The sequence below is a fragment of the Pelodiscus sinensis genome, chromosome 4, assembly GCF_052426305.1.
Source record: "Pelodiscus sinensis isolate ZL-2025 chromosome 4, ASM5242630v1, whole genome shotgun sequence".
Classification (NCBI taxonomy): Eukaryota; Metazoa; Chordata; order Testudines; family Trionychidae; genus Pelodiscus; species Pelodiscus sinensis.
The window spans coordinates 13,781,345-13,808,003 of NC_143055.1; the positions used below are offsets into that span (position 1 = coordinate 13,781,345).

The 26,659-nt window shown below is 44.3% G+C and overlaps 1 protein-coding gene across 1 annotated transcript in view; it reads left to right on the forward strand.

Moving 5' to 3' along the window:
• The first annotated feature begins 2,182 nt into the window (after positions 1 to 2,182).
• Positions 2,183 to 26,659, forward strand: part of REEP1 (receptor accessory protein 1) — a 96,266-nt gene continuing 71,789 nt past the window's right edge. Inside the window, exon 1 of the mRNA XM_025185693.3 lies at positions 2,183 to 2,442. Coding sequence (XP_025041478.3) covers positions 2,411 to 2,442 — 32 coding nt within the window. The 5' untranslated portion in view covers positions 2,183 to 2,410. The remainder of the gene's footprint in view (positions 2,443 to 26,659) is intronic.

Here is a 26,659-nt window from a genome sequence, read left to right on the forward strand (position 1 = left end):
AAGTCCGTGAACTGCTGGGAGAAATCAGGATTCCTGGTTTAACAGAACAGGGTGGTGGGGCGCCCCAGAGGGCAGGTAGGTGGGCTCAGTGATATGATCAGCCCATCAAGTGATAGTCTTAAGGGCATCTCTGTGACCCAACCCATCATGTCTGCCTGGTTTGTACTGTAAACTAATCTTCTCCTTGGGCAATAGCAATTCATAACATTGTACATCTATATAGCGAATATAGCTGGAATGCCCATTTTCAGCCCTGAGATGTTTATAGATTTCCCAATTTTATTTGGCCACAGAATCCCCAGGGTTGCCTTAATGCGATTCCTGCCATGGCTCTGTCTCTTTAAGTACCAGCTCTTCATGGAACCCTAGCTTTTGCACCAATTGGGAAACACTGTTATAGATCATTCCAGTTACAGACTTTGTCTGGGATCATAAACACAGTTCCCCCTAGTGGAAGAACAGACCTACTACAGGAGGTAGATCAATTCCAGACTTGGGCTATGTCTAGACTGCAGGCTTCTTTCGAAGGAAGCTTTTCCGGAGGAGATCTTCGGAAAAAACTTCTTCCGAAAGAGAGCATCTACACAGCAAAAGCTCATCAAAAAAGTGATCTGCTTTTTCAAAAGATAGCATCCACACTGAATGGACTCTCATTTAAGCTGTGATTACTATGGATGGAGTGGCCACCAGGGCACCTGTGCTTTTTCCTCTTTCCTCTTCTTTCGAAAGAACTCCCTCTTCCCCATCCACACTTGCCAAGCCTTCTTCATTTAGAAAGAGGTTTACCAATGTCAGAAAAAACCCTCTGTTCTTTCATTTTTTTTCGAAAGAAAGCGATTCTAGTGTGGAAGTGAAGTTTTTTTCAGAAAAAACAGCCGTTTTTCCAAAAAAACTGCAGTGTAGACATACCCTGAGTGCATGGCTCCACGAGGGATGTGAATGGATAACTGGTTACCTGTTTACCTTACCAGGTAATGCTTACTGGGTAACAGTTAACTATACCTGGGAACAGCTCCCCTGCCTGTGGCCTGCTCCAGCCCTGCTGGGCTCACTGTGTTGCAGACCAGAGCAGGTGCCAGCAGACCTGCACAGAGCATGGACACACAGAGGGACAATGTCATGACTTTACTATGCCATGTTATGATACATTGTATGATGCCACTGTGTTCTGCTAGACTAGCAAGGAAAAGTAGCAGCCCAGGCTAATCCACACTTGCCACTTTCCTTTCCTACTAGCTGCCCAGAGACAGAAAGGAGCTAGAATTTGGGGCAGAGACTGCCCTTTTGCTCTGGGTTTGTACAGTGCCTAGCACAATGGAGTCCTGATCCATGAGAGGGCTCCTGAGGGGGACTGTCACAAAACAGGTTGAATGTCTCTAGTCTGACACTCTATGGTCCAGCAACAGACTATCTTTTTAATAACGGAGATTGCCTATCTCCTAGAGGAGGAAGGGACCTTGAAAGGTCATCAAGTCCAGTCCCTTGCTTTCACAGCAGGACCAAGTACCATCCCTGACAAATTTTTGCCCCAAATGGCCTTTGCAAATATTGAACTCACAACCTTTGTTTTAGTAAGTCAATGCTCAAACCACTGAGCTATCCCTGGCCCCCAATCTATGGTCCATCATTATTTTAGTTATCCAGATGTCCACTTTTCATTCATGTGGCCAAGTTTCCCATGGTCCCATAAAGTTTGTTTACAAGCCACTGGTCCTGGCTCTTGGCATTGTGCTATTATTTAGGTCTAATTTACCCCTAAATGTCTTCTAAGAGGCCAATAAGCACTGCAAGTGATGGCAATGCTGATAGACAATATTGACCTTCTGTGGTTTGGCACATTCTCTGGTTCTGCATGGGCCAGGTCCTGAGGGTGTCAGACTAGGCAGGTTCAACCTCTCATATAAATTAATAATAACTTACCTTTCCTTTAGCTGGGAGCAGTATAGGGACTATGATACACAGCTGATCACCGCAGCTCCTTTTCAGGCTAACAGAGGGGGGCAAGGGAACCTAGCAGCCAGTTCCTCGATGGTTCAACTAACGCCGGTAGGAAGTTAAATTTGGAACTAATTCTAGAGAGCTCAGTTAAATGCCCCGCGTTCGCTCTCTAGGGAAACATGCGGGCCACAGGGCGCCGTCTCCAGAGAGCAGCGGGGCGTGCGTGCAGTCAGTGCGGAGAGACAGAAAGTGAAAACATAGCCGGGGTAGCCCTGCCCAATCCCCTCCCCAGCCGCTCGCTGGACCCCCCTTTGGCAGGAGCCGCGGCGCGGAGTGAGGCTGCGCTGAAATGCCGAATGGCTGAGCCGCTCGCCCTGCTCATTCCGGTGGGAGCCGCAGACAGACATATTCAGGGACGGAGACGCAGGGAGCCCCCTCCCTGGCGAGAGCGCGACACCCCGCACCCAGCGCCATGGTGTCATGGATCATCTCCAGACTAGTTGTGTGAGTAGATTTTTTTTTCTGTGTGTTTTTCACCGCAATCCAGTCCAGCCCTTGCATTGTGCGGTGTGTGTCTCAGGTTTGCGGACACACAGACCCACTGGGCAGGGCAGGTCTTGAATGCTGCTGCTATTAATACCAGATCATGACTAGTCAACTAAATTTAGCAGGTTGTTACCAATGACTCGCTTGGTTGGCCTGGGGAGGGGGAAAAGGAGGATTGTTGCACGGATCGAACCGTATTTTTCACCGTGGGAAAATTGCAATATGAAAAAAAAAAATTAGTGATCCTCGGTTGTACAGCGCAGGAGAAAAATCGTTGCCAGCTAGGCGTTCATGGTGCGTCCATCGCGAGATTGCTGAATAAACAGAACAAACAGTTTGCACTGCTCTGTGCTTTGCACATCAAACCAGCGGGGCTGGGAAGCGGAAAAAAACAAGCACCAAAAGAGGATAAAAAATTCAAGTTGATTTCAGCGGCATCGCTTTGTTTATTGGAAAATGGCTGAAAATCGCTAGGGGGCGCTGTCCAGAAGCATTGGTGGGGGGCGAGGAACGGGCACTGTCATTCTGAAATTACCTTTCATAAAAGGGAAATATTAAATATCCCTATCCTGCTGGCACCCCGACCCCCCCCCCCCAAAAAAAACATCCCAGGCCAAGCCCATGAATCTAAAGGGGGGATTTTGTGGCCTCCTTGCTCTAGTTCCAAGCCCATGCTTTTCAGTGTCCTGGTCATACTGTAGTTGAGGAATATTAAGAATTCACAGGGAATGCTTCCTAAGCCAAGGAAAACAAAAACCAGCAGCAAATTACATATGCACACAAATTTGCTGCATCTCTCTGGGAAGAGACTAAACAGCATTGGGTGACACTATGGGCAGGTTTATGATTAAGGTGAGAAAACAAGAGGTCAGGGCCGGTCAGTCATATTTTCCTTTCTGGAATTATCAAGGTTAGTACACTAATTGAATCAACTCCCCTGTTTGACATTTTCCTGTCTGGGCATTGTGGGATACAGGTAATGCTCCTAAGTCATGGTGCTTGATCAATTGAAGGCCTGTCGCTTTCTTTGTTTGGGAGGAGCGTGTCAGGGTGTTGCACAATCAGCACAATGTCTAAGTGATATTGTCAAGGTCTTCTTCTGCCCAGTGAAATTAAAGATAAGGGGATATTAGCGGTCTCTCAGTAATCCTTAGGAACCAATAGTAGCAGGTCACAGTCAGAGGTGGACTGTTTTCTACATTATAATTATGGTGTCTTTCCCTTTAAGCCCCCAAGTTATATGATCTGAATCTATCTGCAGCTGTCACTAACTGTTGTTGGGTTTGCACTTTGTGCTAGAGAAGCATGTTAAATATTTAAATGGTTTAAAATGAACAGCAGAACTGTGCAGATATAATTGACAATGCTACCAGACATCACTTTAAGGCTTCATTGCATGTCATACAAGGCTGCTCTCCCCCTCCCCCTCACCTGTGTATCACCACATTATCTCACAGAGTTCCCAAGAACAAAGAGAACCAGTAGGAAACTAAAGGAAAGATGGTGACTTGGCTTATTAGACTTCAATGATTTCACAGAAGACACCGAGTTTGATAAAAGTCATATTGTGGCAGGATATTGGCATTTGATACCTATAGTAATGCAATTATCTGAACACAGACTTTCATAGTCTTGTCTGTTTTCACTAAGTCACAGGTTGGGTGTCAAATCTGAATTTGGAGGGTTGAACTAATGATTTGTTCTGTTTGAATTCTGCTAATAAGTCATAGGATGGTGGGGAAATGTAGTGCAGTCCAAGCTCAGCTGCCTCTTTCTTTGTGCAACCCGTTAGCTTTAATATACAGCACATGTCATAAAATCTAATCTGATCTCACTAACTAGCCTGGAATTTCTAGTTCACCCTTAAGTGCAGTTATCAGTATCTCACATGCAGAAATAGCACTGTAGCCTAGTTAAGCCCATATTCTCTGCCCATCCCTTTGATTTTTTGGTTCTCTGATTCCTGTTGGGGAGAGAAGTACGTATCCTTTGGTATATATGGTTGTGACTATTTTCTTCCACTATTTGATCTGAGGAAGTGGGTCTGGCCCACGAATGCTCATCATCTAATAAACCATCTTGTTAGTCTTTAAAGTGCTACATTGTCCTGCATTTTGCTTCAGCTACCCCAGACTAACACGGCTACATTTCTATCACAGAGAGGGGGAGCGCTAAGAAGATAATACAAGATGCCTGACTGCTTCCTTTATGGGACTGTAGCTCAGCTGGTCTCTACCGATAAAGAGATTGACTGTAGGCAAAATAATATCCTACTCATTCTCCCGGGAGTTTGAACTCGGGTAGCATCAGCATCTCTATTGTCCATATCTATTTTTCTAAATCCCATCTTGTAGCAGTTTAGCTGACAGGGTGTGTCTCATCTAATATTACAAGAATGATCAAGACCTTATTGTTCTAAGTACTGTACAAACACAGAACAGACAGTCCTCTGCCCCATTCAGATAGGAAAGAATCTTCATGATTATTTAAGGGCCTGATCCTACTCCCACTGGAGTCAAGGAGAGCTTTGCCACTTATTGTAATGGCAGCAAGAAAGTGGAAAAAATGAACTCTTGAGGCCTATCAGTAGGCTGAAAATCCTTTCACTCCTTGAAAAGGACTGGGGTACATCTAACTTTTTTTGCATCCTGGAGATGCATTAGATGCTTTTCTCTTGACTGGGAGACATTCTAGAATTAGGATAAAAACTGTAATAGGTTAGTGACAGCAAATAGTGCATCAGCTTTCAGCAGAAAGAACATTTCACATACAGATGGGGAAACAGACCCAGATGTGGTAACATGTAGACCACTGCCCTCTACTGGATAGGATCAGAATTGATTAGATGTGTCCCACTCCCTACATAGGTAGGGATTTTAAAGGTAGTATTATGCTGTCTGGAGTAATTCATAACCATAAGTGCCAGTCTCAGGGCAGGTCACCCAAAGTAAGGGTATGTTTGATAGTTAGGTTCCCCCAAACCAGTAACAAATAACTTCTGGATCACTATCATAATCTTACTGTTGAGTCAGAGAATCCCTTTGGGTACTTCAGATATCTCTTGCCACTCACACAAGCAGAACTTACTGATAAATACACAATAAATAAAATATTCATGTTGCTCCCAGTCCCACAAGACCCTTCCCTCAGACCAATTTAGATCTCACACCAAACTCTGCTAACTAAGCATTTATTAACTAGGAAAAAGAAATGAGAGAGATATTTACAGGTTAAACAAAGCAACATATAAATGAATTACAGATCTGTAGTCATCTTTTCACTGAGTGTCTCAGATCTAACCCAAGCTGATCCTGGAAATCTCTGGTTTCATAAGTGCTGAAACTAGAGGTGCAGGTGGTGCTGCAGCATCCCTTGATTTGGAGTTTTTTCCATTATATGCATACAGGATTTACAGTTTGGTTCAATGGCTCACAGCATCCCCACTATAAAAATTATTCCAGCACCCCTGTGATTGCTTTTGTTTTTCAGTTGCAGCTCTTGTGAGAGTCCAAATAGCAAAGAGAACCATTTCTTTGTGTGAGCATCTTTGAGTCTCCCTCCCTCCCCTCGCATTCAAACTGACAAGATGAGGGCACCTGCACATAACTTAATGGGATAAGGGGGTAAATCAACAAGACTTGTGTCTATAGAGTGGCTAATTTATTCTTGACAGTCTTAGAAGGGTGGGTAAAAAGACTCTTTTGGTCTGTTTGCAAACTCAGAGAAGGCATTTTTACAGTTGCAAAGCAGGATTTTCATAATACCTTATAGCAGCAGTCCCCAAACTTTAAGGCTGTGTCTAGACTGCATCCCTTTTCCATAAGATTAGTGCATTCAGCAACTTACAAGTATTTTATAGAGTCTAGTCCCAGGATCCACTCACAGGTATACCACCTCCTGGCTGTTCTAGGGACTAGCTCTATGTAGATCCAACATCTCCTGTCAGTTCCCTTTCCTCTAGGTCTCAGGGTGCTCCTTCATGACTTAGCCCTCTACAAATCTAACCATAGTCCTCCCCTTCTGGGGTAGGAAAGTCCCTCTTTACAAAATGGCAATCTTCTCTTCACTGCCCTGACTGTGCTGCTCCTTTGTAGGCTGGTGGGAGTGGGGGAAAAGATCCCAGACTATGACCCTCTGTCTAAGGGGCAGTGGGTCTGCTCATTGCTAGACTAGGTTGTCCTTCCTCTGGACATCTTCCTACTTCTCAGCTCTACCTTCTGGCTATGTCTACACTTGCGGCTTCTTGTGCGAGAAATATGCAAATGAGGCTAAGCATGGAATATCACCAAGACTCATTTGCATACCTAATGAGCCACCATTTTTGCAGAAGAGGCTCTTGCGCCAGAAAGAGCTGTCTACACTGCCCCTTCTAGCACAAGAAAAACCCTCTTGCACAATGCCATTATTCCTGAAAATAATTGGCATAGCGGCATTGTGCAAGAGGGTTTTTCTTGCGCAAGAAGGGGCAGTGTAGACAGCTCCTTCTGGCACAAGAACCTCTTCTGCAAAAATGGCAGCTCATTAGGTATGCAAATGAGGCTCAGCAATATTCCATGCTTAGCCTCATTTGCATATTTCTCACACAAGAAGCCATGAGTCTAGACATAGCCTCTGGCTCCCCCAACCTTCTGGGTTTACCAGCTTAAACTCCCTCCTCCCAAGGAATAATTTCAAACGACCTGGCACTGTAGTCCCAAATACTTCTCCTAGGAATGACTGCAGACTACTACCTCTGAAGCCCTTTTCTAGGGCCAGATTCCTGACTTTATACCAGTCCCTCTTGCCTTTCCCCAGCTGGACTCCATCTTCAATCTGTCTTTCAAGCCCTGGTCCTTTCCCAGGTGCAGTTTATAGGTTAATTATTCCCATTTACTGCCTCTGCCTTGTGTGGGGGTAAATAACCCATCACAAGTCTAGAAACCAAACACATCCGTCCATGTTTAACACGTGTGTGGGACAATATTAACATTTAGGTGAGCTGATCTGATTTCTAGCAATAAGTTTGTTAGTATTTAGGTGACACTTATTGCTTTGGCAAGAGCTGGCATCTGATTTACCAGCATCACACTAGAAGCTCCGTTATTTCAAGTGACAGAGTTCAGTAAGTGTTAGAGTGGATAGACCAGGGTTCTGTCTTTGCTGCTGCTGCTGCTGCTGCTGCTGCAGAGTTCCCATTCGCCATGGTGTGCAACATGATGACAGCTGTGAAGCAGTGTTCCTTATAAGCTGTGCACTTGTGCAGCCACTCAGGAGAAATTCAGATGCTGCCCAGCCAGTTAGAAGAGCACCCACAACTGGGTTTTGTTTCTACTGGTGGTGCACATTCGCACATGCCTCGGCGCACATAAAAATATCCCACACATGGATGAAAAAGATTAGAGGGAACATTGCTGTGAAGTCCCAGATGCTTTTTGTTCCTCACAGGAGAGGAAATTAATTAGTTAATATTTGAATGGATTTTTGAAGATGGAAAGTAAAGTAGAAATTCTTAGTACAGTATTAGGATATAAATCCTGTTATATTCTAGAAGCATGGAAATAATCTATGTGCTACTTTTTGCATTGGGTATTCTGCCCATGTGTGGGATCACACAAATAATTCTGCTCCAGCTTTGGAAGTTTGTTCCATATGACACTTTCCCGTGCGGAAACCCTTTTCATTTCTAACATGTGGAAATTGGGATGGCCAGCCTAGATCAGACCCCTGATCTGATAAGGTTGTAGAGTTGTAAGCTTGGGTACTGGAATCCTTGCAGCAATGTATTGAAACGTAATTTGCAAATGATTTTAAATAAATTAGGTTTGTGTTCTCTTCTGTGATGTTATTATGTAGAGAGAGGGCATGGACAGGTGGGATTTTAGGTTTTGTATTTTTCCTTTTTTTAACTGTAGAAATATCAGAAATGTCATGTCTGATCTTTTATGATTTGGTAGAGAACTTGTTGGAGGTCTCGGAGACATTCAGAGTGTGTTCTCATCCATATTGAAGGGATGGGGGTATTGAAATACCCCCTTTTTGTGTGTAAAGCAAAAAGCAAAGAGTTTTTAAACAGAGTGACTAAAAGTTCCTGCTCTTGCTCAATTGCTTCATTTTCACTCTATTGTGATGTCATTTTCACAACTTTCCAATTGCCACAGTTGCCTATGGCAGGTGAGATCTGAGGGCCAGACCCTCTACAAGTGTTGTATCACTATTGATTTAAGTCAAATGATGTTAATTTATACCAAACAAGCCTTCAATTTTTAATATAAAAACAAGCAGAAAAACATCTAAAAATATTTTTCATTGACTAACTTTTTCAGACCTTCTATACACATGATAATGAAGGGGGGAAAGGCTCTAGCCCGGGGTGGCAAATAATATTTGATGGGGAGGGGCACTCCAAGATTTTGGTAAGTGGTCAAGGGCTGTACTTTTCTATGGAGGGGTTGTGGGGTCTGGGACAGAAGTTGGATACAGAAGGGAGCTTGGGGTAGGGGAATGGGGTGCACGATTTGGTAGGGATCTGAGAAGGAGTTTAGGTGAAGGAGGGTGTCCACAGCATGCATAGCTTCCCCCTCTCTCCTAGCACAGAGAGGCAGATGGAGCAAGTCAGCTGCTTTGAGCCCTAGGTCTGCTCCCTGCCTGTGGGTCCAGTGGGGTGGGTCGTGGGCCGGATTGAAAGGCTTGGTGGGCCGGATCCAGACCCCAGGCTAGATCTTGACCACCCCTCTAGCCCAATTTGTCTTTGTTTGCAGACCCTCTTTAATCAGGAACTGTCTGATTGTGAAAAGGAAAAGGTTTGCTCCACCCACCCTAAGAGACACATTAGGAGTGTGGGTGTATGTTTTGGTGCAGACCAATAAATTAAATCTAGGACTTGGACCAGCTCAGCAGAGTGTTTTCCACCGGTGAGTGTGTCACAGGTTCTCTTCTATGCCAACTTGCCGAGGATTGGAGTTACAGCCTCTTTATTACAGAGCCTTAGTTCAAAGTGCAGCAACTCCTGCTTCTAGCTTTGGAGGATTCCAGATCCGTCTCTGGTGTGTCAGCCAAGAGGGCACTCCTCACAGGAGCATTACCCTGCTCCTCAGCCAATGGGTTCCTGCTCTGTGAAGAGCCTTCTGTCCAATCTTTACACTGTTTTCCCTTTGTTTGCAGATGACTCAGAGGGATTATGGCATCAGTGAAGTGAAAGGCAGATCACACACCAGCTGCTTGGCTATGGCTGCCCCTTACACTGTGCCATGCCAAAAGAGCACTGGCCTAGCAGAGCATGAGTAGCCAACCAAGGCTGTGTGATGGCTTGATAGGAACCTAAACACAGATGGGGGAAAGGATGAAGTGAAGGGAACATGCAGGGTTTGCTGTGATAAGCGCTGCTAATAAATGCACCACATAAGGGAAAAAATTAATATGAAACAACTTTTTCGGAGGTTGCATTGCTCTTGTCACAACCCATCTCACTCCTGGGCAGGCAATATGCCTTTACATGCTGCAGTGTCGGCAACTTGCTCAGGGCAGGGGAATGTAGTCTACTGGTGACAGTGATTGACACAGGGAGGATTCAGCACAGGTGCAACATTTAGTTTGCCCTTCATGTGATATGTGGGCATTTGGTCTGGGATAATACTACTTTCTGGTTTGTCAAATGTGACCTAGATTTTTTTTTTTTTTTTTTTTTTGCACACACACTAATGTGCTGTAAATGTTGCTATGCCACCTCTGCACTACACTACAACCTTTGGTCAATACAAGTTAAGTCTGTATAAGGCTGCCACAGTTAGCATATAGCATATCATTTGCATGCTTGGCGCCTTGCCTCAGTACTGCACATACTCACCAGGAGTGTTTGCAGTGCACCATGGGTAGGTATCCCAGTGTGCAACCCACCACCAGACTGCACACCATCTTTTCGGAAGTTCAGGCAATGCATGATGAGGCAGGAATAAGTCACATAGGTGTGACTGAGAGCAAGGGATCAACTTCCCAGTGGGCAACAGTCTGTGTTCCATAATGTCATTCATATTTCATAATTTTTGTGCCTTTGTTTAAAAATCCCATAAATCCACATGACCCGCCTTCATATCAGCTGTCTCTGACAGAAACATGGAGGTCTGCATGGCTCTGCACTATTTCCGTGAGTGTTGCAAACACAAGAAGCATGATATTCCAATGCTTGCAGAACCATAAGAAGAATCAATGGGGAATATGATGATTTCTTGGAGAACAAATTTCTGTGAGATGTAGTGTTCAGGGATCAGCTGCAGGCAGTGGAGCGTTGCTTCTGATTTGGAGAAACACACACTGACCAGTGGGATCACATGATAATGCAGGCTTGGGATGTTTAGCAGTGGCTACAGAAATTTTGGCTGCACGAGGCCACATTCCTGGATCTGTGTGCTGAGTTCACCCTGACCATCCTGTGCAGAGACCCCAAAATGAAAGCAGCACCTAGGTCGAGAAATGTGCAGCAATCACACTGCAGAAACGTGCAATGCCACGTTGCTACCGGTCAGCGAGAAAACCTTTTGAAGTTAGAAAATCCACTGTGGAGGCCATTGTCATGCAAATGTGTAGGACGATTAATTGCCTACTGTGTACGACTGTAACTGTCAGCAACGTGCAGACCATAATGGTTTTTCAGCAATGGATTTCCTGAATTGCCATGGAGCAGTAGACAGCATGCCTCTCCCTGTTTTGGCATCAGGCCACCTTGCCACAGAATATGTTAATGGAAAGGGATCACTGCGGATGCTTCATCATCAGTGTTGGCTGGTCAGGGAAAGTGCATGATGTACACATCCCAAAGCACACAGTGTTGCTCAGAAAGCTACAAGCAGGGACTTTCTTTCTTGACCAGTAGATTACTATTGCAAATGTTGAAATGCCCATAGTGATCCTGGGAGTCTCTTGCTCTTGTGACTCATGAAGCCGTACATCAGCCACCTTGACAAGCACTAATGAAGGATTCAACGACTGGCTCAGCAGGTGCAGAATGACATTTGAAAGCACTTCTGGAAGATTGAAGGGACGTTGGTGTTGCTTCCTCACAAGACTGTGTATCAGTCAAAAAAAAAAAATCCCAGTGTTTATAGCTGCCTGCTGTGTCCTGTGTAGTATCTGTGAAGCGAAGGGGGGGAAAGCTGCTGTCAGGGTAGAGGTGGAGTAGCAGTCTGCTGAGTTTGAGCAGCCAGACACAAAGGCTATTATAAGACTTCAATGCAGAGCTCTATGGCTCAGGGATGCTTTGACAGAGCACTGTCACAGTGAGCCACAGTCATGTGTTGTGATGTATTGTGCTCTACCTGGACCTGCTATTCTGGGGACCTGTTAGGCATTGTATGGTGCTTGGTGCACACTGATTGATAAAACATTGTCATCGCACCTATTTTGTGAATGATTATTACGCTGTTTATCATCGAGCCTACGAGTTGTCACATTGTACACTGACAACTAAGTAGATGCTTTTACAACTACTAGGCAAGGGGTCGGCAGCCTATGGCTCGCGAGGCAAATATGGCTCACTAGGGAGCCAGATATGGTTCTTTTGAAGCATGAGTCCAGTCCCCTTTGCTCCACCCGCAGCAGGGAGCCTGTACTGGCTCTCCAGCAGGCCTGGGCAAAACAATCTGGCCTGCAGACACAGCAGGGAGCCCTCATGTAGAGTTACCAGATGGCTTCAAAAAAATACCGGAGACAACTGATCTCATGGAGAGGGTCCTGGCTGGGAGGGGAGCGGGGCTGGCCAGGAGGAGGTCAAGCGGAGCGGGGCTGGCCAGGGGAGGGGAGGAGAACCGGCTGGCAGGAAGCAGGGCTGGCCAGGAGGGGAGTGAGGGGGAGTGGGGCTGGCCGGAGGAGAACTGGCTGGCAGGGAGCGGGGCTGGCCCGGGCCCATGCAGATCCCGGGGTGCTGCCCATCCTGCTCACAGTCCCGATGAAGAATGAGCGAGTCCGGCCCTAAGGATTCCATCCCATCCTACCCCGGCCCCGCCCCCGCCCCTTCCCCCCTCCTCTCTACTGCGTAGTTGCGTACTGCCTGGCTGGTAGACTCACATACGCAGCATGAGCACGTCTACCAGCCAGGCAGTACACAGCTACATACTGATACTCATAATAATAAAACTTACTTAATTAGAAAATACTATTTTCTCAAGTATTTTCTCAATTTATTTCCGGGACAGAAACCTCAAATACCGGACTGTCCTGTTCAAAACCAGACACCTGGCAACCCTACCCCCAAGCAGACTGTTCTCCATGACCCACCCCTACACACCACTCAGAAATTCCAGACATGAGCCTGGAATTGTTGCGCCTGTGGTCCACAAGAGCCTGCATCATCTTTTTTGCCCATTATGTCCTGGTGCATCTCCCGCTCCTTTTCCTGCAGGGACTTTCTGTCCACTCTTTTCTTCTGTGGGCTGCCTCCAGGCCCTTTGCTCCAAAGAGGACTGGTTGGCTAATCTGCCATGAGCCAGCCAAATTTGACCCTGAGAAGTGTGGAAGGAGGGGCTGAGGTGGGTATGGGAGATGGGTATACGCGGGGAAAGGTAAATTGTCTGGCTGGAGACCTGAACTTGTGGTGCACATATGGTGGAAGGAGACAAGAAAAAGGAACAAAGGTAAATTGTGTAGGGCCTGGAAAGTGACGACAAGGATCTTAACTTTGAAACAGAAGAGGATGGGAAGACCGTGGAGGAATCTGAAGAGAGGTTGAATGGGATCAGAGTAGGTGAGGCAGATAAGTGACAGATTGAAGAAAGCCAAGGTGGGTATTAGAGAGGGGAGGAAACTGAGCGGAGTTAGGGTGCATCTACACTGCACCCTTATCTCAAAATAAGCTACGCAATTTGAACTACGCACATTGCGTGGCTTATTTCGAGTTAATTTTGAAATAGAGCACTATTCCGAAACGTCCCTTAATCCTTGTGGAATGAGATTTACAGAGACACTGGAATAGCGTGCCCAGTACTTCGAAAGCTATTTCAAAATAACGGGTGCGCTGTCAAGATGCGGAAAATGCTACTTCAGGATACCGGAAGTATCCTGAGATAGCGCCGCTGTCTAGATGCACCCCAGCTAGAGACACAGAATCTGGTTTCAGGAGGGACCCATGTTAACACGGGACTAGAGTTTTAAGAAGACTAAACGGAAGATTGGCTCCTGGGTTGGGAGTAACTGGAAAACAAAGAGCAGAGATTCAGTGGGTACTGTCCTCTCGTGTTTAAGGTTCTCTTTCTCAAAACACTGCCTCTCCTTGCCACATCCTTACTGCCAGTTGAAATAGTCAATAAATGAGGCTCTCCTATAGAAAACTACTATCACTTTTTCCACATAGCAGTACTAAATTCCATATATATGCAATGCTAAAGGCCCCAAAATCAATCAACTGTTACTTCGTGAGGCACTAGAAAGTCCAGGAGAGGCCAGAAGACAGAAACCAAGAATTCCCATTCCGTTTTAGCTTTATGAAGATTTATTGGAAAAATTCCAATCATCACAGGGACACTTGTGTACACCATCTTCAGAAACACTGAACAGAGTAGTTCAATAACATCAGCTTCAACAAATGTTTCAGAGCTTCTGCCTGAGGCGTGTTTGTATCCACTTGAGTTCATTGCTGCTGCTTCCTTTTATTCAACTCAGTTGAGCGGATTTCTTGTACTTCCTGAGTCTAGAAGTCTCTTTTACAGTAAACTAAAACTGGCAAGCACCTTGAGTTTTTCTGGTGTTCAGGAGCAGAGACCAACTTCACATTGAAGAGTAAGAATGGGCTTGTACTTACAGGGTAAATGATGTGGGTTCTAATCCTGGCACTCCTGCAGATGGGGTATGTGTTCTCAGTAGGTTTGCCTCTGTGTTTCAATATTGCATCTGTAAAATGGGATGATAATATCTCCTTTGTCTGTCTTCTCCATTTAGACCATATGCTTTTTGTGGAAGCTCCTAACATAGTGAGATCCTACACAATCTTAGGGGGTGGGACTTAAGTACTACTCTAATATAAATATTAATTACATGCAAAAATAATGAGAACAGTGGTTGTCAAACTTTTTAGGATATGTATCTCTTTCCAAATAATGTAACCTACCCCATATCTCCAACTGAGATAGGATAATAATACATCCTTGAAAACAGAAGAAGAAAGCCTCTGAGGGATAACACAATGCAACACAATGCACAAGCCTGGGGATGTGTTTTCCCAGATATAATTATTATTTGCATTAGTAGTGTAACAAAACTATTTATTATATATACTTCTGCCTTGGATAAAAATAGTCCTAAAAACAAGTTTCTAGGTGTTGTAAACATTAGATTAGAAATTTTCATCATCATTTTATTGTAATTATTTAAAACAAATGAATCTTCCATGGTCCCAATGACTCAGAACTGATATAAAACTCATGATAGCAGGTTTGTGAATAAGCATTTTAAAATGCCAGTCATGTATTTTTATTGATGATAGAAAAATGCAGAAAAGGAAGCAAAGAAAAGTTCACTATCCACACATTTCTACAGCTGAGCGGGGTAATGTGAAAATATATTACCAGCATTTTCAAATTCTTGGGGACTAACATATAGTACTTATTGATGTTAATTAAAAATAATAGTGATAAAATGCCTTCTGATTGTTTTGATGGATACCCTGCTTTTGACCACACAAATCACTGAAGGCAGAGAAAACTGTAGAGAGCTTCAGTCACAAGTCATTTTCGGGATTTACTCTCAGACACTATTTGGTCTTAATCACTGTGTGGGCAGAGAGTCCAGTCTTGCAAAGAAAGGTACATTGTGGAGAAGAGCATCTGAGACTTGACGGGTGCGAGTAATCTTCCATCTTTTTGCACCCATACATCTGCCAAAGGTTTGCTTGAAAGTTCTGATTTAAGATCACTACCAGAAGACAGGTCTAAAAATTTCTCCCGCTCATGTGGGATTGAATGAGATTCAAGCACTTCAGATCGACTGTATATCCAGGCATTTGCATTGTCCATTCTGGGGAGTTATTTTCCAAGTTGTAGGTTAAGTGTTTGCTAGTGCTCCACAATGTTATCTTTTACACTTCTCTTGTTATTGTTGCAAGAAATCCTTACAATGTTGGAAAGCAATAAACATGTTTCTCTTTAAGCAGCTATAATACAACAGTTTCTTAACCGTGGATTAGATTTTGTTTTGTGGTTTAAAAATAGTGGTGCTTAAGCCCCGAAGGCCTAAATAGAGATCGTTGAGGAAAGAAAAACTGTCTGCCAGTAATCGCTGACACCAGGCAGCATCTTCCAAGTATAGTGCGAAGGGGTGGTGCTTGGTGAAAGCCACTGGAAGTTCAATGTACAGCTCAAAGAATCACGTCAGCAGTGCTTTGCCTCAGTGAACCTCAGCATGCATTAGTAGAGTCAGATGGTTACTTCCCATTTCATCACACAGGCTAACAAAACTTCTTGAATTTAGAGGCCATGCCTTAATGAAATTGACCATTCTCACTGCATCAGACAACAATGACGTGAAATCTTCAGGCATTTTTTGGGAAGCAAGGGCTTCGCTGTGGACGCTGTGCTGTGACTTCTGTTGCTATGGCTTTGATGCAAACCATGACTCTACTGCTTTCCTTTCATTGATTTTGCCCCCCTCAGTGCAAATCCCTACACAGCGAGGCCAATCGATTCTATTCTCACTCATGAAGTTATCAAGTTTGTTGTTCAGGTAGGCAGAGGATGACAAAAGAGAAAACCCTTCATGAGTGGGACTTTCGTATATATAATGAACATAAGCCAAAAAATAAGCTGGACTAGTTAAAGCTATGGACTCGTCTAGTTGGAGAGAATAGCCACTGTTTCTAACATAATTAACAAGCTAAGAAAGAATATCTTTTGGCCATATAGTCAATGCAGCGCAACACATTATCAGAGAAGTATATGGTTATCAAGGGTTTTCTTTCCCCTCCTTTTTTATCGCACATGCACTTCTGCAAGTCTTTCACAGCAGATATAATTACATCTTTTTGCTGATTTAGTCACTCACAAGGTATGAAGCTTAACATGCATTTGCATTTTCCATGCAAGAATTTTCAGATTTTTTTACTGCTTTTTAGTTCATTCAGTTTTTAATAGAAAAGCTGAGATGGTTTGTTTTTACACTGATGTGGGTTAGCTGCTAGCCGCTGGCTAGGAACAGATGGTTTAAGACTGTTTGGCAAAACGTTGTGGCATAGGACATACTGTGGCAGAGGAGATCCATTATTTCAATCCATGTAAATCCAAGTTCAATGTAACTGTCATTGTACTAGCATTTGTTTAATGACCTTTCTTTGTTCTGCTTTCTTATCCACTTCCCAGGTTTAAGTTGTAAATCCTCCTACTGATGCTACAGCCAGCAGTACTGGTTGAATCAGCTGAAACTGGTTGCACTGGGCTCCTGCTGATCCCACTTTTCTACCCTTTGCTAATGTACCTGTCTTGAGTTCATGATCCATATTTTTTCATGCAATTGAAGACTTAAACTCTTATCTTTGACACTGGATGTCAATAATGACTTGAAAGAATGAGGCCAGTTAGATCTTATTAGCCTTAACCTCACTAATGAGGTCTAACTGGCCTCATTCTTACAGTGTACCTGTTTATAGTATTAACCTCACACAACAGAAAGAAAATATGCACCAATAAGATAGTTTTAAACTGAAAGGCCATTAAAGGTTGATTACATTACCAAGTTTTACTACATAAAATGCGTTGCCATTGCATGATTTTTCTCGTGCATCTGCTGATGAGAACTGGAGTATCCATATGTCGAACTACCTCCGTAAGCATCTGCAGCGAAATGTAACTCCCACTCATGTAATTTGCCTATTACACTGACTTAGGCCTTGTCTACAATGGGATGTTTTGTCACCAAAACCTGCCTTTTGGTAACAACAGTTAGGGTATGTCTACACTGCATTCCTCTTTCGAGAGAAGAATGTAAATGCAGCTGAGCGAAATTGCAAATGAAGGGGTGATTTGAATATCCCATGCTTCATTTGCATATTCGCATCTGGGCACTATTTTGAAATACCCTATTTCGAAAAAAGAAACGTTGTTTAGACACGGTTATTTTGAAAGAAAACCCTTCTTTCGAAATTACTCTTAAGCCTCATTTTATAAGGAGTAAGGGTCATTTTGAAAGAAGGGTTTTCTTTCGAAATAACCACATCTAGGCAGCGTTTCTTTTTTTGAAATAGGGTATTTAGAAATAGCGCCCGGACGCGATTATGCAAATGAAGCAAGGGAAATTCAAATCCGTACTTCATTTGCAATTTCGTTCCTCTGCATTTGCATTCTTCTCTCGAAAGAAGAATGCAGTGTAAACATACCCTTAGAGTGTTACGCTACAATGTGACTTTTTGGTTGGGAAATACACCCCGTTTTAGCGACAAAAAACTTCCACCCCCTGTGGAAGAGACCTTGTGAGAGACTTTTGTCTTTTCCCCTCCCTTAGTTGTTGACAAACAGCCATTGTGGACTCTGCTGTTTGTTTTGTTGAAAGAACTGACTTCCACCAGTATCCCACAATGCCTGCCCTGATGGCTCTGCTCAGTGTTTTGTGATCTCTGCTGCCCTGCAGATATGCACCCCCCTCCTACCCCCCACCTCTTTAAAAGCTCCAGGAAGTATCTGATGGCTGAGTGAGCAGCTCCATTTGGGGAACAAAAAAACCCAAATAATTGGAATGCTTCTGAGCTCATGGATCTATGAGAGAATCCCAAAAAGCGCAGGGATCAGCTCTGCCTTCCCACATCATTGCCCTGTGGGATGCTTACCTGCATGGCTTTGCTCTATCTGTCTACAGGGAAACTAGAAATGTGGCCATGAAATGTTGACAATGGAAGGCAGTAAAATTGGTATGACCGGTTTTCATTTTGGCAACTTTTGCATGTCGACTGCACTTTTGTCACCAAACCTGCCCAGTGTAGATATAGCCTTAATAACTCCACCTTTACAAGGAACGTAGGGCTCAGGATGCTGTAGTTAGGCCAACACAATGTCAGTGTAGACAATGCACTACTTACATTGATGTTGCTGCCTTTCAGAAACCATCCCACAATGCCCCACACTGACAGTTAAATCCCTGCAAAAATCCCTGATAAAGATGCACACAAGAAGCATAATGTAAACATGGAAAATGATTTTATTATTGCGTGGCTGTACATCAACATAACTTGGGGTATATCTACACTTGCCCCCTAGTTCGGATAAGGGAGGCAAATGAAGCATACCGAAGTTGCTAATGTAGCGTGGGATTTAAATATCCCACGCTTGATTAGCATATTTGCGGCCAGTCGCCATTTTAAAATGCCGGTTGCCCAATTTAACTTGCCACGTGTAGACGCGGTAGTCCGATCCAAAACCCTTCCTTCGAATTAACTGTTACTTCTCATTGCACGAGGAGTAACAGTTAATTCAAGGGAAGGGTTTTGGATCGGACTACCACATCTACATGCAGCAAGTTAAATCGGGCGACCAGCATTTTAAAATGGCTACCGGCCACGAATATGCTAATCAAGCGCAGGATATTTAAATCCCGCGCTTCATTAGCAACTTTGGTATGTTTCATTTGCCTCCCTAGTCCGAACTAGGAGGCAAGTGTAGACATACCCTTACAGACATATCTCCACTGGTATAATGATCAACTTATCCACACCCCCCACAACACACCATATGCCTATTACAACATGTAGTGTACCTCATCCAATATACTGTGTGCCCCAATAACAAGGATATGGGTGAAAACCTCTATATTCTTGAATCAGGAATAAGATTAGGAATAAGAGATCCTCCGGAATAGGGCTTTATTCCGGAGGATCGCGCCAGTCTGGACGCTTTTTTCCGGCTTTTCCCCAAGCCGGAAAAAAAGCGGCGGCCATGTTTATTTAAATCCCGCGGGGGATATTTAAATCCCCCGCGGATTTCCCTATTCCAAAGTTCTAAATTAGCATGGCTATTCCGAAGAAGGGGCCAGTGTAGACACAGCCTCTGTGTCTAACCTCTCAGTCCTCATCCTAAAAGGAAACCTCTACCACACTTGCAAAAGACAAGCCTGAGAGCTTAAATTCATGACTTTGGTAGACACTAAAAATCACGGACTGAATAGAAACAACTGGTTTTATGGCTTATGACAACAATCTATAATATAATAACCAGGCTGCCATCTTCTCCCTTTCCCTGCTGTGATTGGAAAGGCGTTAACAGGCCACCCCAGGGACCTTCAAATGCTTCCGAAAATACACAGACATGGAACTGTGGGTAGACACATCATATCTGGCTGCGGGGCTCATACTGAAGGGACACTGGGACGCACAGAAGAAATCCTCAAGTCATTCACCTCTCAAAGGACCAGCTTCCTCCAGAACACAACTGAAGTCTGCCCCAAACTCCACAATGTTAAAACCTCTGTCAGAGCAGCTATCTTTACCACTACGGATGCCACCTCCCTATACACCAACATCTCTCACACCGACAACATAGCTGCCTGCCTCAAGTATTTACAATGGACATCTCTCAGAATCACCCCAAACTGATCACATTCATCCATTTCATCCTAACCCATGCCACTTTAAATTCAACAGCACACAGTTTGTGTAAGCCATGAGTAGCACTAGGATGACACCCCAGTACGACTGTTTCTTCATGAATCACCTTCGAGAAGAATTTCTGGAGACATACACCATGAAATCAATTATATCCCTGAGATACAAGGATATTTTACTCCTGTGGACAGGTGACATAAACTCCCTCGTAGATTTTCACCACAACTTCAGCAACCACCATCCAACCAACTCTTCCTAGCACACTCCTACACCAGCATCAGCTTCCTGGACACCACAATCAGCTGAGAAAATGGAACCCTCCAGACAAACCCATGGATCACCACACCTACCTTGATAGTTACCACCTCAAATACATCTAGATAACTGTTATCTACAACCAAGTGCTCAGATACCACACAATATGATCTGAGGGGAAACTCTGGTATATATACCTTAACACACTCAAAACTGCCTTCATTACAAGAACACTCTACTAGAGAAGTAGATCGCGTCATGGGACAAGCCACCCAAATGCCCAAGACAATGTGCTGCAGTATAAAAATTCCTTCCCCTCCCCCCGATCACACACTCCTAGTTTACACCTGCCACCCACACTGAAAGCTATATGGGGTTATCATCAAACAATTACAACTCAAACTCAATGGGAATTCCATCCTGAAAGAAATCTTTCCTGAACTCCCTCTTCTAGTTTTCAGAACCGCCCATTAGATCTCCATGCTCCTTATTGGAAGCAAACTCTTCACAGACCTAGTCGCTGGTTGCTAGAAGCTGGGAATGGGTGATAGGGGAGGGATCACTGGATGATTCCCTGTTCTGTTCACTCCCTCTGAAGCACCTGGCATTGGCCACTGTCAGAAGACAGGATGCTGAGCTAGGTGAACTTTTGGTCTGGTACAGTCTGGCCGTTCTTATATTTTTATGACACGCCAACTCAAAACAGCACCAGACCCTGCAAGAACAACAAATGCAAAACCTGCAGACATATCTCCACAGCTGCAATGATCAACATCTCCCCCCTTCCACATCGCATCTTTTCAAATCTGTGGGTCCTGCGCAGTCTATCACAACATGTAGTGTACCTTGAACCGGGCACTAACTCCCCCCAAAGCAACTATGGGGGTGGAACCAAACACTTGAATGAATTCCCACAGAAAAATGTATGCCTTTGCTTAGAGTCCTCAATTCTGCCCCTCTTCAGCCAGCCTGAATTTGATTGGCACCTGAGTTCACATCTCCTTGTTAACCATTCTGACCACCTGGTGCTAACCATCTTCCCTCTCTTGTCTTCACACATTCCTCACTTGCACAAAGGACAGTTCATTTCTGAGAAAGCAATTTCTCTTGCAAAGGAACAGGCAGGATTTCTCAGGGTATGTCTACACTATAAAGTTAATTCGAACTAACAGATGTTAGTTCGAATTAACTTTGATAGGCGCTACACATACAAACCACTAGTTCAAACTTAATTCGAACTAGTGGAGCACTTAATTTGAACCAGGTAAACCTCATTCTACGAGGACTAACGCCTAGTTCGAATTAAGTAGTTCGAATTAAGGGCTGTGTAGCCACTTAATTCGAACTAGTGGGAAGCTAGCCCTCCCCAGCTTTCCCTGGTGGCCACTCTGGGCACCACCAGGGAAACTTGTCTGCCCCTCTCCCGGCCCCGGAGCCCTTAAAGGGGCACGGTCTGGCTACGGTGCCCGTGCCAGGTGCAAGCCTGCCAGCACCCAGCCAACAGACCCTGCACCTGGCACGGCATGAGCCAGCCACTCGCTGCCACCCAGCCCTCCGCCTCTTTCCAGGACCAGGCTGGCAGCTCCCAAGAGCCTGCCCGGAGCCGCAAGAGACGGGCGCCCACCTGGTCTAGTGCGGACATCATGGACCTCATCCATGACCTCCGCGCTAGGCACAGGAAAGTGGCCGTCTAGGGCAGGATAGCTACCAGCCTGGCCACCCAGGAGCAGGTTTGCATGAAAATCAAGGTGGTCCAGTGAGACCCCCGACTCTGAGCCCTGAGCTTAGAACATAAAAACATAAGAACAACCGTACTGGGTCAGACCAAAGGTCCATCTAGCCCAGTAGCCTGTCTGCCGACAGCGGCCAACACCAGCTACCCCGGAGGGGATGGACCAAAGACAATGACCAAGCCATTTGTCTCGTGCCATCCATCTCCAGCCTTCCACAAACAGAGGCCAGGGACACCATTTCTACCCCCTGGCTAATAGCACTCCATGGACCCAACCTCCATGACTTTATCTAACTTCTCTTTAAACTCTGTTATAGTTCTAGCCTTCACAGCCTCCTGCGGCAAGGAGTTCCACAGGTTGACTATTTGCTTTGTGAAGAAGAACTGTCTGTTATTAGTTTGAAGCCTGCTGCCCATTCATTTCATTTGGTGTCCTCTAGTCCTTCTATTATGGGAACTAATGAAGAACTTTTCTTTATGCACCCTCTCCACACCACTCATGATTTTATAGACCTCTATCCTATCCCCCCTCAGTCTCATCTTTTCTAAACTGAAAAGTCCCAGTCTCTTTAGCCTCTCTTCATATGGGACCTGTTCCAAACCCATGATCATTTTAGTTGCCCTTTTCTGAACCTTTTCCAAGGCCAAAACATCTTTTCTGGGGTAGGGAGACCACATCTGTACACAGTACTGAAGATATGGTGTACCATAGTTTGATACTTCCCCTCCTCCTTCTTCCCCTGGCTTCCCCCTTCCAGCTCCCTCCTCCCAGGTTTCCCCTTCCCCTCTCCCACCCTCTCTCTTCCCCTCTCCCACCTCCTTTTCCCAGTCTCCCCAGAGGTTAATCCCCCCCCCCCCAAGTTTTGTTAAATAAAGAGAGTTTCTATTTTTGAACACACGTGTCCTTTATTTTTTACATCAGGAAAGGGGGCTAGGGAGGGGTAAGTGGAAGGAGGTGAGGAAGGAATGGGGGAGGAATGTCCTGCAGCCCCCCGATTGACACCCCCCCCCCCCGGATGGCAGCCTGCGGCAAGTGCAGCCGGGCTGATGGCCAAGTGCTGTGATGTGCCGAGTGTGGGCATTCAGGGCACTCCAAGACAGGCCTGCTTTGCTGTCCCTCATTGAGTTAGACAAGCGAGCGGGGAACCCCTGAGAACTGTCTGTCCGGGGTGGGGGTCGGGTCCCTTTCAGCATAGCCCTTGGCTAGCCTGAGACAGCAACTCCACGCTCTAAGTCCTAACCTGATGCCCTGCCGGCACTGCTTCCAGCCATCCTTAACCTCGGTTCAGGGTCCACTCAATGTGGACATGCTAGTTCGAATTAGCAAAATGCTAATTTGAACTAGTTTTTAGGTCTAGATGCACTAGGTCATATTGGAGGTATACCGTCCATGCCAAATTGGGTAAAGAATGTGAATGAGGCTAAACAGCAAAAATTAAGATGTTTGTACACCAATGCGAGGAGCCTAGGTAACAAAAAGGAGGAACTAGAGCTATTGGTCCAGGAAGTGAAACCAGATATTATAGGAATAACAGAAACATGGTGGAATACTAGGCATGACTGGAGTACAGGTATTGAAGGGTATGTGCTGTTTAGGAAAGACAGAAACAAGGGTAAAGGTGGTGGAGTCGCACTGTATATTAAAGATGAGGTAGACTGTAAAGAAATAAAAAGTGATGGAATGGAGAAGACAGAGTCTGTTTGGGCAGAAATCACATTGGGGAAGAAAACTATCAGATCCTCCCCTGGGATAGTGCTTGGGGTGTGTTATAAACCACCAGGATCCAATTTGGATATGGATAGAGACCTCTTTAATGATTTTAATTAAGTAAATACTCATGGAAACTGCGTAATCATGGGAGATTTCAACTTTCCAGATATAGACTGGAGAACAAGTGCTAGTAATAATAATAGGGCTCAGATTTTCCTAGAAGTGTTAGCTGATGAATTCCTTCATCAAGTAGTTGCTGACCCAACAAGGAGGGATGCTATTTTAGATTTGGTTTTGGTGAGTAGCAAGGACCTCATAGATGAAATGGTTGTAGGAGACAACCTTGGCTTGAGTGATCATGAGCTAATTCAGTTCAAATTAAATGGAAGGATAAACAAAAATAAATCTGAGACTAGGGTTTTTGATTTCAAAAGGGCTAAATTTAATAAATTAAGGAAATTAGTTAGGGAAGTTGATTGGACTAAAGAAATTATGGAGCTTAAAGTGGAGGAGGCCTGGAATTATTTTAAGTTAAAGTTGCAGAAGCTGTCAGAAGCCTGTATCCCTAGAAAAGGGAAAAAATTTATAGGCAGGTGTGTTAGACCAAGTTGGATGAGCAAGCATCTCAGAGAGGTGATTAAGAAAAAGCAGAAAGCATATAAGGAGTGGAAAATGGGAGGAATCAGTAAAGAAAGCTACCTTACTGAGGTTAGAGCATGTAGGGACAAAGTGAGAAAGGCTAAAAGTCAGGTAGAGTTGGACCTTGCAAAAGGAATTAAAACCAGTAAAAGGTTTTATAGCCATATAAATAGGAAAAAACAAAAAAAGAAGAAGTAGGCCCGCTAATTACTAAGGATGGAGTGGAGGTTAAGGATAATCTAGGAATGGCCCAATATTTGAACAAATACTTTGCTTCAGTCTTTAATGAGGCTAATGAAGAGCTTAGGGATAATGATAACTTAACAAATGGGACTAAAGATATGGAGGTAGATATTACCATATCCGAGATAAAAGCCAAACTTGAACAGCTTAATGGGAGTAAATCAGGGGGCCCAGATAATCTTCATCCAAGAATATTGAAGGAACTGGCACATGAACTTGCAAGTCCATTAGCAAAATTTTTTAATAAATCTCTAAACTCAGGGGTTGTACCATTTGACTGGAGAATTGCTAATATAGTTCCGATTTTTAAGAAAGGGGGAAAAAACGACCCGGGTAACTATAGGCCTGTTAGTTTGACATCTGTAGTATGTAAAATCCTGGAAAAAATTTTGAAGGAGAAAGTAGTTAGAGACATTGAGGCTAATGGCAATTGGGACAAATTACAACATGGTTTTACAAAAGGCAGATCGTGCCAAACCAACCTGATCTCCTTTTTTGAGAAAGTAACAGATTTTTTAGATAAAGGAAATGTAGTGATTCTAATCTACCTCGACTTTAGTAAGGCATTTGATACAGTACCACATGGGGAATTATTGGTTAAATTGGAAAAGATAGGGATTAATATGAAAGTTGAGAGGTGGATAAGCAACTGGTTAAAGGGGAGACTACAGCGGGTCATATTGAAAGGTGAACTGTCGGGTTGGAGGAAGGTTACTAGCGGAGTTCCTCAGGGATCAGTTTTGGGGCCAATTTTATTTAATCTTTTTATTGCTGATCTTGGCACCAAAAGTGGAAGTGTCCTAATAAAATTTGCAGATGACACAAAGTTGGGAGCTATTGCCAATTCAGAAAAGGATCGGGATATCATACAGGAAGATCTGGATGATCTTGTAAATTGGAGTGATAGCAATAGGATGAAATTTAATAGTGATAAGTGTAAGGTTATGCATTTAGGGATTAATAACAAGAATTTTAGTTATAAGCTGGGGACACATCAGTTGGAAGTAACGGAGGAGGAGAAGGACCTCGGAGTCCTGGTTGATTATAAAATGACTATGAGCCGCCATTGTGACATGGCCGTGAAAAAGGCTAATACGATCTTGGGATGTATTAGGCGAGGTATTTCCAGTAGGGATAAGGAGGTGTTAGTGCCATTATACAAGGCATTGGTGAGACCCCATTTGGAATACTGTGTGCAGTTCTGGTCTCCCATGTTTAAGAAGGATGAATTCAAACTGGAACAGGTACAAAGAAGGGCCACTAGGATGATCTGAGGAATGGGAAACCTGTCTTATGAAAGGAGACTCAAGGAGCTTGGCTTGTTTACCTTAACCAAAAGAAGGCTGAGAGGGGACATGATTGCACTTTTTAAATATATTAGAGGGATAAATACCAAGGAGGGAGAGGAATTATTTAAGCTTAATACCAATGTGGACACAAGAACAAATGGATATAAGCTGGCTAGTAGGAAGTTTAGACTTGAGATTAGACGAAGGTTTCTAACCATTAGAGGAGTGAGGTTCTGGAACGGCCTTCCAAGGGAAGTAGTGGGGGCAAAAAATCTATCTGGTTTCAAGATTAAACTAGATGGGTTTATGAAGGGGATGGTTTGATGAGATAACATGATCTTGGTAACTAATTGTCCATTCATTATCAGTGGGAATAGGTCAATGGAGGGATGATAGGAGTTACTATAGAGAACTTTCTAGGTGTCTGGCTGATGAGTCTTGCCCACATGCTCAGGGTTTAGCTGATCGCCATATTTGGGGTCGGGAAGGAATTTTCCTCCAGGGTAGATTGGCAGAGGCCTGGAGGTTTTTCGCCTTCCTCTGTAGCATGGGGTACAGATCACAGCTAGAGGATTCTCTGCATCTTGGGGTCTTCAAAGTATTTGAAGGCTTCAATATCTGAGATATAAGTGAGAGGATTATTCTGGGAGGGGTGGGTGAGATTCTGTGGCCTGCACTGTGCAGGGGGTCAGACTAGATGATCATAATGGTCCCTTCTGACCTTAAAGTCTATGAGTCTATGAGTTCGAATTAGCTTAATTCTAATT